Source organism: Arachis stenosperma, chromosome 3 (genome assembly GCF_014773155.1).
Source record: "Arachis stenosperma cultivar V10309 chromosome 3, arast.V10309.gnm1.PFL2, whole genome shotgun sequence".
In the NCBI taxonomy this organism is placed as follows: Eukaryota; Viridiplantae; Streptophyta; class Magnoliopsida; order Fabales; family Fabaceae; genus Arachis; species Arachis stenosperma.
Genome location: NC_080379.1, coordinates 104,369,553 through 104,383,013, shown reverse-complemented (window position 1 = coordinate 104,383,013; position 13,461 = coordinate 104,369,553). Strand labels below are relative to the sequence as shown.

The following is a 13,461-nucleotide window of genomic DNA, read 5'->3' as shown; positions in this document are numbered from 1 at the left end:
ATTGAATTCCATCCGTTGATATAAAAATCGTCGCTTAACAGTGTCATTAACTGATTACATAAGTTAACAAAACAAACATTAAACACGACTTACATATGTTAACAAAACAAACATTAACTGATTACATAAGTTAATTAAACAAACATTAAACACGATTTACATATGTTAACAAAACAAACATTAACTGATTACATAAGTTAATTAAACAAACATTAAACATGATTTACATTAAGTTAACGACCAAAGCTCACTTCTTTCCAACGAACCAGTGCAGTCCCTTACGCATAATGCCCGTCCCTAACCGCGATGGAGTATACCTATCAGGTGAATTTCGCTCCGTCCGTAGGTCATATGGGTGACCTCGAACTGAGTCATCCACCCCCAGAGCTCCCGAACCGCCTGTCTCTGTAGGAGCGACTGACCCTCCTGCATCTGTCAGAGCGGCCGACCCGCCTGTCTCTGTCGGAGCGGCCGACCCACCTGCCTCAGCTGGAGCAGATGGACCGGGGATGAATGTGTCAACAACTGCGTATCCCCGCTGACGCTGAGTAAAACCACTATCACATGACGCACTCTCTGACGTGTGGTCGGAAGTACGACCCCACAAACCATGTCCCATATCTACTGATGCCCTACGTGGATCAGCCGGCACTGACGGTGAAAGGATACTACTAAAATCTAACTAGCCACCTAAACCAGCGTCAATCCAATGCTGTTGTAGCTGATCTCCAGGTCCGTCGCTGGAGAAGTCAAACCAATCATGACCGGAAGGAATGGTAAGTATGGGATCATGATGCTGAGAGTGGTGGCTGTGCTGGGACTGCTGAGAGTGGTGGCTGTGCTGGGACTGCTGAGAGTGATGGCTACCATGACTGTAGGCCGGTGGCTGTGGTATATAATAAGGAAACGGCTCAAACACTGCATGCTGAGGTGGCTGAGGGGGAGGTGGCTGTGGGGCAGTGGCTGTGGATGATAAGGAACGTATCCTGCAGGGTGCCACTCAACACACTCGAACGACAACAACGGAGCAACGATGTCACACACCTCAAGATGGGAATGCAAGTCGTCGGGGACGATCAACCCGTCATACGGCCGCCACTCAAACTGCCACAGTATTATTGGTATATTAGAACCCTAATAATAATGGTTCAAAAAACGGATTATAAGAGCCATAACTACTTACCTCCTGCATGTAATCTATATCATGCCTGAATGTCTCCACGGTCTTCGATGACCACGCTGTGGTCCGTTCCGAATGACTCCACCTGAAACATTGTTAATTGAAAAAATTTAAATAACTCATCATATGTCATATATGCATCATGAATAACACATAAAATAAGTCTTATTACCTCATGGCAACTGGTATCGGCCGGTGGAAGCGTTTGTCTCGGTACGGGAGCAAGACGGCATTCGCTCCCATGCCCAAACAAACAAGATTAGAGGGCTATCCATCTCCTTTGTATCATATCGTGATGCACGGCATAGTGCTCTATAAAGATGTGCGAGACAAGCTGACCCCCAACTATAAGTATGGATCCGCTCGAAATCACGAAGCAACGGTAGATATTTCACATTGGTATATGCAGTCGACTTGTCTGTGAATAAGGTCGACCCTAACAAACAGAAGATATGACATCTAATGTATCTCCTGATAGACTCGTCAGTGTCCAACTACTCTGCGTCTCTAATACGTCGAACCCATCCAAGCTTTATATAAGACTTCGCATTACCACTGACTGATGGCTCACGACCGAATATCTCTATGCCCTGACTTTGAACGAACTTGCCACTACTATCTGTCCATCCACTGACAGCCTCTCCATCAATGGGTAGTCCGAATATATGAGCGACATCCTCTAATGTCACTGTAACCTCACCGATCGGCAATACAAAGGTGTGAGTTTCAAGCCTCCACCTTTCAACCAGAGAAGCTAACATGGGGTGAAATCCTCTTATGACTCCAATTCTAGACACATGGTAGAATCCCGTGGCGCGTAAGTTGTTCTCCACTATCGGATTCCACGTCTGTGGCGGATCCAGTTTACGCACCAACAAATTCCGATTAGGCTGCATCAACAAAGATATCTGTTACATTATTTAAATAATAATCCTTATAAATATATTAATAAACATTCACATATTTATTTTAATATCTTATTTATTAAAATATTCAACTAAATTATTTTTATTTATTTTAAAAATTTAAATTCCTTATTTATTATAATATTTATTTTTTAATTTTTATAATATTATTTATTAATTAACATACGCATATTTATGTTAAAAAATTTATGCATATATTTATTAGTATACAAACCGTAAATATATTGTATATATTATATTATATTGTTATTATTTGTATATTATTATTATTATTATTATTATTATTATTATTATTATTATTATTATTATATTTTTAAATTGATATAAATGAGCGATTTTTTTTTACTCATGCATGAAAAACTAATATTTTCCTACTTTTTTGCAACATACATTTTTTTTGTTTATTAACAGAATATATATTTATTTTACTATAGCATTTTAATATTTTATTGTAAAAAATATATATTTTATTATAAAATTTTTATTACATTACACAATATACAGTTTATTATATTATAGTTTTTTTATAACATAAAATTAATCTCAAAATAAAAAATATATATATATGTTACTATATTAAATAACAAAAAATAACAGAAAATTAAAACACAATAAAGATATAATGTACCAATTTACATAAATTGGATGATCCAAATAATTTATAATATGTTCTTCCGAAGCACAGTAATTACGAACCATCTTTTAAAATAAAGACAAAAAAAATTTTTTCCTCCTATTTTCCAATCTTCCTCTTTTTTCCACTGCAACCTTCCTTCTCCTCTTTCTTGATCACTAATCTCTCTTGTAGTCTTCAACACACTCTCTCTTCGGCAACCTTCTCCTACTCTCTAAAACAATATTGCCTATACAATGACCAAGAGGCTCCTTATATAGAGCCCCTATTCTCTGCTTGTTGCTTCCCGGAGTGGAGATTGTCTCCTGCATGGAAGACCGCCTTGGAAATCTGCGCTGCCACCTCCACCACGCCCTCTCCCCCCCCCCCCCCCCCCCCCCCGTGGTGTCATCTTTTTGCATGTCTGCCAAGTCACCACGCCCCCGGCGTGGTGCTTGGGCGATGACACGCGGCCTTACTGCGTGGTGCTTGGGCGATGACACGCGGCCTCAGCACGCCCCCTGCATGGTGCTCTGGTGATGACACGCGGCTTGGCTGCTTGGACAGCACGCCCCCTGCGTGGTGGCTGCTACCTCCACCCCCGGTAAATCACCCCACTTCCCAATAATCTCCCAAAACACCAACCACTTCTCCATATGAAAAATAATTTCTAGCGTGTTATTGGTATAAGAAAAAATAAAATCTGTTATGATGATGATGTTTCTGAATATGAAACGATTATTCAAGAAAAAGCAAATCAAATCAAAGAAGACGACTTAAATCCTCGAACTGTGAACACGTAAATTGATGAAACAAATGACGCAAGAAGAATATGAGTGTGAATTTAGATTGATAAGAACTAAAAATATAACAAATAATTAATGTTATTAAACAATAAAATCTGATATGTAGCAAATGGAAAATTTTTTGCAATGTTCTAAAATCCGGTATTGGATTAAGCCTAACTTTACCCTTATGTTTTCTTTTTTTTATTGCGATTACATTCTCTTTTTTATTTTTATTGTCATTATATTCTTATAAATAACCTAATACATCACATGAAAGAATAACATACTTGAACGACCAATTAGAATCATGATTTATATTGTATGATTGATGGCATAATTAAGAGGAGCACACATCGTCATCATTGAGAGTTTAGACGGCGTGAAATTCCATTGAGCATGCTCTCTTTTATAATTTATACAAGTACAATTGAAGATGAGGTTCCGGACTACGGTGATAACAGAATGGTTAAGAGTGGATTTTTGTTTTACTTGATTTTGCTCTGTCTTATAAAAATTTGCATCGAATTCGTTCCGCCTCTATCTATAAATAATAAGATGTTAAACTCTAATTTGTTCCGTTTTTATCCGCTCCTATAATTATTAAATCCAACAAATAAAATTAAATTTTAAAAATTATATAATTATTATTTATATACATAACATAAATTAACGTAAAAATTTAAATATAATACAATATTATTAATCATTTTACTAATTATTTTATATATATTACATATATTATATATACTGGAGGTGGGTTCAACTTAAACCCGACTCCGCCTCGTCCAAGAACCCGTCCCGTTAAAATTTACCCCAATGCAGAGACAAGATGAATATCCGTAGGTTCAAGTAGTGTTGTCACCCCTACTCTAGACGAGACTACTCAAATTTATGCGTAATTCTTTGCGTATAGCTAAGTAAAGAATGGTGAAAATTGTATCAAAAAGTGGGGTGGTGGTGCAGTTGGCTAGTGCGTAGGTCTCATAGCTTCTAAGTTATCCTGAAGTCGAGAGTTCGAGCCTCTCTCACCCCATTGTTTTAATTTTATTGTGTTTATTCATTTTTTTGTTTGTTTTTTTGACTTTGTTCTCTCCTCTCTCGAAGCGGGCGAACTGAAATAATCCTCAACAATCATGCTCAGATAACGGTCACTTGTCCTCCTTTCTCAATTAAAATAATCCATTAATTATCAATAATCAATAAACTACTATACACAATTTCAAAGAAACAAAAAATAAAAAAGAAAATAAAGAAACTTTGATGCTTCTTGACCGTTTTTGTCCCTACACACCAAACCTTAAACGCTCTTCTTCTTCTTCGTTCTCTTTCTCTCTGGCTTCGTATATTTCACCATGAAGAACCCCTTTTTCAAAACAACCTTCCTATTCCTCTCAAGTTAAGCCATTCTTGGTGCTGCCAAACACGCCCTTAATTAATTAATGGGTTGCTTCCTTGCTTGTTTTGGTTCCTCCAAATCCAAACGCAGAAAACACACGCACAGTGTTCAAGTAAGCCTAGCCCTGAACTCATTCAGCTTTTCGTTTTCTACGTTTTTGACGAAATGCCACTTTGAATTCCATTATTGTTTTGCTTGCTAAGACAGTTTCTTTTCTTTCTTTTTTGAATGTAAAATATTTTATTTTAATTTAGCAGCCGAAAATAGCTAAAGTGTAGTCATATTTTGTTCTCCATTGTTGAGGATACCCTTTTGAATAATTGAATCACGTTACAAAAAACAATGCAGAGTTTCTTTTGTTTCCTTTTCTTTCTATTTTCAGATAGAAAATTTGATTTTTCAGCAAAACAGAGCTTAAGCCCTGCATCCTTCTTCCCCATAATTGATTATACCCATTCGGTTCATAAATTCAAAATTGGATCCGGAAAAAAAACCCCCCAAAATCGGCAACAGTGTTTCTTCGTTTCTTTCCCTTTTTTAAATTTTCTTTCTCTGATAAAAACTTGATCTTTATTTTTTCCTGGCAGAAACATTGTTAAGTGATTTTCTTTTCTTTTCTTTGTGTGACTTAATTGAGTTTCCGATCTCGTTGCAGCGAAATGCTACTAGCAAGCCTGAGCAACCCAGTGTCTCTCTGGTTCAGGATCATTCCGAAGCCTCTCTTAACACTGAATCAGAACTTCAGTAAGCAATAGTCTCCATTCAAAGCTTTTTCAAGTTCATTGTTTTCTATCATTTGCTTTTGAATACTTATCTGAATGAATCTTTCTGTTCGTGTAGGGGTAAAAATGAGGAGCAACTAAGTGTTAGTTCAAGAAAGAAAGTAACTTTTGATTCCAATATTAGAACCTATGATCCTGTTTCTCCTGATGAAGTTAGTGATTTCAAGAGTGGTGAAGAAGAGCATGCTGGAAAGGAGGAAGCATTGGAGAAACCAGGCCAATCAAAGCTCTCTTCCTCTAGAGACTGTTCAGTTACCTCAAAAGGGTCTTTCCCTCCAAATCACAGGTACCAGAATTGTAGGGAAAGCGATGATGAAGACGAAGAAGAAATGGATTATGGAGTTAGTGATCTCAGTGATGAAGATGAAGAATGTGATGAAATGGTTGAAGAGTTTGAAGAAGATAGGGTGAAAATCGATGTTGATCATGTGGTTACTGAAGGGGTTATAGAGAGTACAATCCAAAATTGTGAAAGTGATTTGAAGCCATTTGGGGTTAATCCCAATGCTAGAGATAGAAGTGCTTATGTTCATCCTGTGTTAAACCCTGTGGAGAATCTCACTCAGTGGAAATCAGTCAAGGCCAAGAGAACAGTATCATCACCATTGAAGCCTCAGAAAGAGAATTATGTTTCTCCCAATCATGAATCTCCAAGGATTGCCATTGCAGCTGCGGAACAAAGTGTTAAGGAAATTTCTTTCCACTTGGATTCGAAAACTGACTCACGAAAGCAGCTGAGCCAGGAAATTTCAGTTGATGAAAATGTTAAGGAAGTTTCTTTCCACTTGAATTCGAAAACTGACTCACCAAAGAAGCTGAGCCAGGAAATTTCAGTTGATGCTAGCCTCTCAAATTGGTTGGCTACTTCGTCAGAAACGAGTACACCTATGAACAAGGGTAGCTCAGTGGCCTTGAATTCAGTTACAACTCCTGAAAGAAGCACAGTCTCGCAAGGTTCAAATTCTGTAATTAGCCATGATGATAGGCCTATTTTAGGTGCATTGACGTTGGAAGAGATCAAGCAATTTTCAGCTACTTCGTCACCAAGGAAGTCACCTAGTAGGAGTCCTGATGAGATGCCTATCATAGGCACTGTTGGGACCTACTGGAATTTTGCCGAAGAAGCCAGCACAGCATCATCCTTCAAAGGGATTCCCAACACAACAAGCAAGTATAGAGAGGTAACGATGAATTGAAATGTGAATTTTTCGCAACAAAGTAGGAACTTTGTGAGCTTGAATTCTGATGTTGAATTTCACTGGCTGTGTTCAGGATAAGAAAGTGAATTGGCACTCAACTCCATTTGAGACAAGGTTAGAGAAAGCTTTGAACAGAGGTGCTGCTGCTGGTGAAGCCTAGGGTGTTCTAAGAGACATGCTGCACTGGTTTGTGTCGTTTTTGGGGGGTGTGAATTGTGTAGGAATTCAATTTTTTTATTCTTATGAATGATTCAGTGTGTGATGTTTACTTCTTCAATTTGCAGTTTGGGTAAATAATTAATACAATCATATATCTTATATCTACATTGTGTCTTCAGTTATTTTTCATCCCTTTATGGGAATTATTTAATGCTAAATACTTTATTATAGAAAGAATCTAATTATTACTGAATTAGAAATCAGATAAAAGTTTCTCTCTCCTTCAATCTCCATGGTAACACTTAATTTTGTCATTACACCTCACATATCCTAACATTATTCAAGACAAAGTGGTGGTGTAGAAAACCAATTGAGAGAAAAAAATTTACGTGGAAATTACACATTTTAATTAATTACAAACTTATAATTGACTCATGGGGGCACAACATTTCTTGAGCCAATGGTTCCTTAGAACTATTATGCATCCATTGAATAATTTTACCCAAAGGATATTACAAGTGTAGCTGATAAGTGATAGCAAATCTTCTTTCTATTTTCAATCTATGATATCTTCTCGTCAGCATGATCTTGCTTATTGGATCAAGTTGCATAGAAAGATAGCTTGATATTGTTGAAATAAATGTCATATTGAAGATATTTTCTGTGGTTATTTTCAGTGATAACAAGAAATCTTATCAATAATTGTGAAGTTTTTTAACTCAAGATATCAAGTATGTAATCAATGAGTAAAATTAAATAGATGGTAACAAAATAAAATTAAAAAGATAAAATAATAATAGAAGATAAGTGATAATCATATACAGCATAATATATTGCACAGATACCACAAGTACAGAACTAATATTCTTTTTATCTTTTGAGACCACATAACTATAGGTGTTCTCTTAAGAAGGGTGTGTAAGTGTGTTTATGAGTTGAGATTTTGAAGAGAAAGGATAGGAAGTGAATGAATTGTTCAGTAAAGTGAAACTCTTCAAGCCTTTCCATTCCCTTCCGTTTCCTTCAAAACCAGAACTCACAAAGACTCCTGAAAGCAGTATTCTCCAGCAAAAAAAGAATAAGGAAATGGGAAGAAATAGAACATAACCCTGATTTTATCTCCACCATTACCTTAGCATTCTAACCCACATTGTACTAGAACTGGACCTGTTTTCTTGGGCAAGAACACATCAATTCTCACCCAAATCATTGAGAAAACCAATGCAAAAAGTATTGACCAGAGGACAACAATGGTAGGTGTTCTGTTCTGCCTTCCCATTAGACCTTTAAGGAAAGGATATAGATGAATAATGACCCAAAAAGAAAAGAAAAGCTTCCCAAACAAAGGTCCCCATGAGTTATATCCATTGTTAATGGCATCAGATATTCCGGCCACAATCCCAACCATGTTCAAGATCACAAGACTTGTTGGTGGTATCATAAGCGTTGTCCATTTGAAGAGATAGAGTTGATTGGATACACTGTTGTTATCTGTGGATTTTGCTCTGATTGTGAAGTTAGAGTGTACTCCACCAACTTTGAGGAGACCTTGGAACACGGCAAAGAGGTGCGAGGAGACGCTGCCGATCACCCAGAATTGCTCGTTGCGCCACCAGTCCTGAATGTTTACCCCACTCCACCGGAGCTCTAGCACGCACGTTAAGATCATGGAGGTGAACAGAGCCATTAGCCAAATGCTAGCAACATTTGTTAACTGCATTAAACAAAGATTAGGTTAGAAGACAGGATTCTTATAGCAATATAGCTGAATTTAATTGGTTTGTATGTAATTAATAAAACTCTTTTGCACTATTAGTTATCATTTATCAACATTCACCTAGCATTGGTTTCTCTATTTTACATCCTTTGAAAGTAATAGAGAATTAGAGCCTAAAAGAGTTGCCACATTCTAATATATATAACAAAGAACACTATGCAAGTTATTTAAATGTAGTAAGCTAATAACAATGAACTAACCGCGGGGACGATGAATTTTCCAGTCAGAAGACAGACGGCCGGAATCGTGCAGTACACCAAGAGAGGGATGGAAGTGAAAGGATAAACTATAGTATTAGTGTAAGCCAACCTCTGTAGCAATTTTAGTTTACCAGTATAACCATACCACAATGGGCAATAGCCACTAAAGAAAATCTCAGTTGAACCAAGAGCCCATTTCAGAACTTGGTGTAATCTATCAGATAGATTTATAGGAGCAGATCCTTTAAAAGCATCTCTCTTTGGCGTGCAGTACACTGATTTCCACCCTCTACAATGCATGTTAAATCCTGTTAAGATATCTTCTGTCACTGAGCCATAAAGCCACCCAATCTGCAATGCAATAAATGAAAAAGTGAAAAGATTACTTCATTCCTTATCAATCATAGGGAGAATTTCTATTTTAAGTATTTTCATCTGCTCAACCCAAGAAATTCTATTTTAAGTAGTTCTTTCTAATTAACTTATATTATTACCTCTTTGCCCCATTCAGTTTTCTCTTCATAACCACAGCTAATAACATGAATTGCTTCCTTAATCAGCAACTGTGTATTGGTCACTTTTGGAAGTCCACCATCTTCCATCAAAACAGAAGCAATCAAAACTGGTGACATTCCATATTGCTTCTCAAAGTTTTTCATTGAAATGAAGGATGTTTCCTCTTTCTCTTCAAACCCTTCAAGTCCTTCATCAATCTCTTCAAGATCAAATGTGGACCCAGAATCATCACCTGAACAGCAGCAGCAGCAGCATGAAGACTGGCTTGTCTTCGGCTTTTTATCAGATGGCGGTTTATTGCCATATATTGCCTGCCTATTGAAAACACAACCAGTGCCAACATACACTGGGCCTTGAATCCCATCAAGTCCTTTCATCACGATCTATGATCAATACAATATTCAAGGAAAAATGTTATTGTAGTTGCAATTTGTTCTAATCTGTTATAGTACTATATTATATCTGTCAAGCATAAATAAGAGTGAAATTTTTTAATAACTTTCTAATATCAAGATAAAATCCATTAGTTCTTTTTTCCCTAATAGCACCCTTAGTTTACTCTGCAAAGATATATTAATGTGTTCTTTTTGTTTTTTGGTTGTTACTTTGAAACTGAAAGAGGGAGGACTTTAGAAGAATTTCCTTACATCATAGAACACGGTATTGCGATTAGCATATCGATCGTTGTTATCGATGCCATCGAACCTTTTTGGAAATTGGACAAAACAAATCCTCTTTCCAAGCTGAGGATCCATTAAGAAGCACATAGCCTCCCTTATAGTCTTGCTATTATTGATATACTGGTCACAATCCAAGTTCAACACAAAAGGAGCATTGCTAAGAACAGCAGAAACTCGAACCTTTAGAGGAAACACAACAATGCAAGAGTTACAAACAAGTTTCAATATGATAGTATAAACAGGAATTCTGAATTGCAAAGTATAGAGTAAACTATAAATTTTAGTCCTTAAAAGATTAAAATGCTGCCAATTAAGCCAAAAATTGGTGGTTTACTCGCACTGTATTCATAAAGTTGTAGCTACTTAATTACCAAAGCATTCATAGCACCAGCTTTCTCGTGGTGTCGATAGCCGGGGCGCTTCTCCCTCGAAACATACACAAGCCGTGGCAGTTGTTTGCCATCCATGTCCAGTGTACCAGCACTTCCCAAACACACCTGCAAAGGCAAGTCCATGTAACTTCTAGTTCTTGATTTGTTGAAATTATTTTGAGTTTCAAATAAAGTTTATAATTTAAGACTATTTATTGCAAGAGAAGTGAAAATTTTGTATTTTCTATGAGGAACACTTTTAGAGGAATCATCAAACACAAACCACTTTACTTCAAAACCAATTCTAAAGTTTAGTTCTATGTAGAATTAATTTTACAAAAACAGAACCAAACACACTTAAATATTGATAGATTTTTACACTCACCAATGAAGAAAACTGGAAATGAATAAATATCAAACAAGAAACAACAAAGAGAATGAGATTTTCTTCCAAACCTGAATCATCCCTGGATGATCTTCAGTGTTGTTCCCAGGCCAAGGTGTTCCATCTTTCATCACCCAACCCTCTTCTGGTTTCTTCTGAGCCTTTGAAATCAACACATTGATTCTCACCTTAAACTCTTCATACTCTCTCTGCAATCAAAGAATCCATTAGTCCAACATGAATTCTAAACCACATTAGAACAAAAAGAAACATTCATGGCTTTCTATATTGTTCTTTCACCTTCATCGCCCTGCGGTCCCTTACAAATGTAGGATGAACCTTGTCTTTCAAGTAATCAACCTTCTGAGAGAAATAGAATTCAGGTGCTCTTGGCTCAATGCTGTACTTATTCACAAAAGGGATCCAAATTCTTGCAAACTCTGAAGTTTCATACAAAGTATCATAGAGAAGCATTGAAGCACTGTCGTCCGAGACATAGCAGTTAACCTTTTCTACTGGATAATCAACAGAAAGTACTGATAAGACAGTGTTTGCTGTTATGATTGGTGGTTCTTTAAAAGGGTCTGCAGTTGTCACAAAAACATCAACAGGGGCTAGTTTGTTTTGCCTGCCTTCTTGCTCGAAGCGCAAGGACAAGCGCTCGAGGCTGGTTTCGCGTGTGATGGGGAACCATTTTGGTAGCTGATCAACTAGCCAGGACAATGCTAGCCATATTTCACAAATTACTGAGACCAACCAGAGTGGAAATGCATCATGGACTGGATTCAGGATCCGGAAGCGAAAAAAGAATGCCAGCACGACGAGGCGCATGACAATGACTATCCGGTATGGATTGATTAGGCTTGAAGGTACCGGTACTTTTCGCCACAATGGTTGCCTTGCTTCAGCCAAACTGCAGGGTACCAAAATGGCAAGTTTAAATTGTGGTGAGATGTTTAAGTCTTAATTGATTTCTCTTTTCATTTCTTGTTCTTATTCTAGTTATTCCTTTATCTATTGTCATATGATTTTATGAAGTAAAAAGCGCGAAATCCTAAAAGCTGAAACCAATTAGATGGCTCTTTAGTTTCTTTTGCTATTATGTTTGGAATCTAAAGAAGGAAAAAGCAGTCTCATATATGTTTATGAGTGATTCAATTCATTGATGGAGAATTTGAGAGAAGACTTACATGTAATCTTCATCTTCTTGATCATTGCTTATTAGTCCTTTCTTTTCTTTTCTTTCTATGTGTTTCTCTGTATTTCTTAAGAATCCAATTTCTACTTCAGAATCCTTACTAGCAACTGCAGAACAATAAAATAACTCAGAAAATTTTGCAAAAAATTGAAGATCAGAAAGCATCCCAGAAGGGAAAGGGGGTAAAACCAATAGAAGAACATGCTTATTGCTTACAACTTCCAGCTAAAGAGAAAGCTTCAACATTGTGCTGCCACTGTTGCTGATTGTAGTCTGCATTTTCCTACAAAGACACAAAAGCCTTGGCCTCATTTTGAATGCTAAATATAAATACTATTCATAATCAAGCTGCTTAACCTTTTGATTTTTTCTTTTAATCAAACTTTGGTTCAAGACATGGTTATAGACTTATAGTGAATTCTAAATCATTCATATTCATTCAATATTAGACTAAAATCTTGAAAATTAATTCTATTTGATAACTAGTACGTCACGAAATCATATCAAAAACTCATTTTTTTTCAAACGTTTAAACTGGTAAAAGGAGACACATAAATGGTTTGTCTTAACTTTACACCTTCTTTCTCTTTTTATTTGTCTTATGTTTGAAATTTTTCTTTTTTTTTTGGATCAACACAGATCAACATGGATCAAACTTTAGACTTTTTGGTCATAAAAATTTTGATAGCATGTCATGATACTATTTGTCCCCAAAGCTTAGAAATAATTTCATAACAAAGAGTTGAATTTCTATGCAATCTCACTCTAAATTCAAATTCTCGTATACACACCAAGAATCTATGATATTTTTTTTTTATTTATATAACAGCCCTTGCTTAAATATATTAATAAGTATATACAAAAGTATTTTACAGTGTATAGTGTATAGAAGTTGAACTCTATAAGAATTATAAGATGACTCTACCTCATCTGAGTCGTCATAGCGCATGAATCCGAGCCCTTTCCGGGAGTGAGAACCAGCAGTGGAAGCTGCAGCCATGGAGGTTGATGAGTTCATATATAAGAAATGAGAGTTGTGAAGAGAGAAAGAGGAAAGAAGGTGTTAATATATAAGAAATGAGAATGAATGGGGTTTGAGAGTGTGATGATGAGAAAAGGAAGGGTAATCTATCAATAAGTACTTGAATGTGATGATAAAGTAGCCATCAAATCCAACACTAAGAGTTAGCAAGTCATGGATTTGAGTTGGGAGAAGTACTTCATTTGTTTCCTCAATGATCAACTACTTTCTGCATGTTCATGTTCATGTGCATGTTGTGTACACCAATTG

At 36.5% G+C, this 13,461-nt stretch overlaps 2 protein-coding genes across 2 annotated transcripts; one reads left to right on the top strand and one right to left on the bottom strand.

The window, feature by feature from the left end:
* The first annotated feature begins 4,790 nt into the window (after window positions 1-4,790).
* LOC130969611 (uncharacterized) lies at window positions 4,791-7,208 on the top strand. The gene is made up of 4 exons (XM_057895414.1): window positions 4,791-5,015; window positions 5,559-5,647; window positions 5,744-6,866; window positions 6,958-7,208. Exons 1-4 carry the CDS (start codon window positions 4,947-4,949, stop codon window positions 7,042-7,044), a joined length of 1,368 nt encoding a protein of 455 aa, XP_057751397.1. The 5' UTR covers window positions 4,791-4,946; the 3' UTR covers window positions 7,045-7,208.
* A 667-nt stretch (window positions 7,209-7,875) lies between these two features.
* LOC130967360 (cellulose synthase A catalytic subunit 4 [UDP-forming]-like) lies at window positions 7,876-13,179 on the bottom strand. Its single transcript, XM_057892176.1, has 10 exons — window positions 13,096-13,179; window positions 12,387-12,453; window positions 12,163-12,277; window positions 11,273-11,885; window positions 11,044-11,181; window positions 10,588-10,713; window positions 10,184-10,396; window positions 9,515-9,919; window positions 9,021-9,371; window positions 7,876-8,757 (listed from the first exon to the last, which is right to left on the bottom strand). Exons 1-10 carry the CDS (start codon window positions 13,168-13,170, stop codon window positions 8,176-8,178), a joined length of 2,685 nt encoding a protein of 894 aa, XP_057748159.1. The 5' UTR covers window positions 13,171-13,179; the 3' UTR covers window positions 7,876-8,175.
* Window positions 13,180-13,461: the final 282 nt, after the last annotated feature.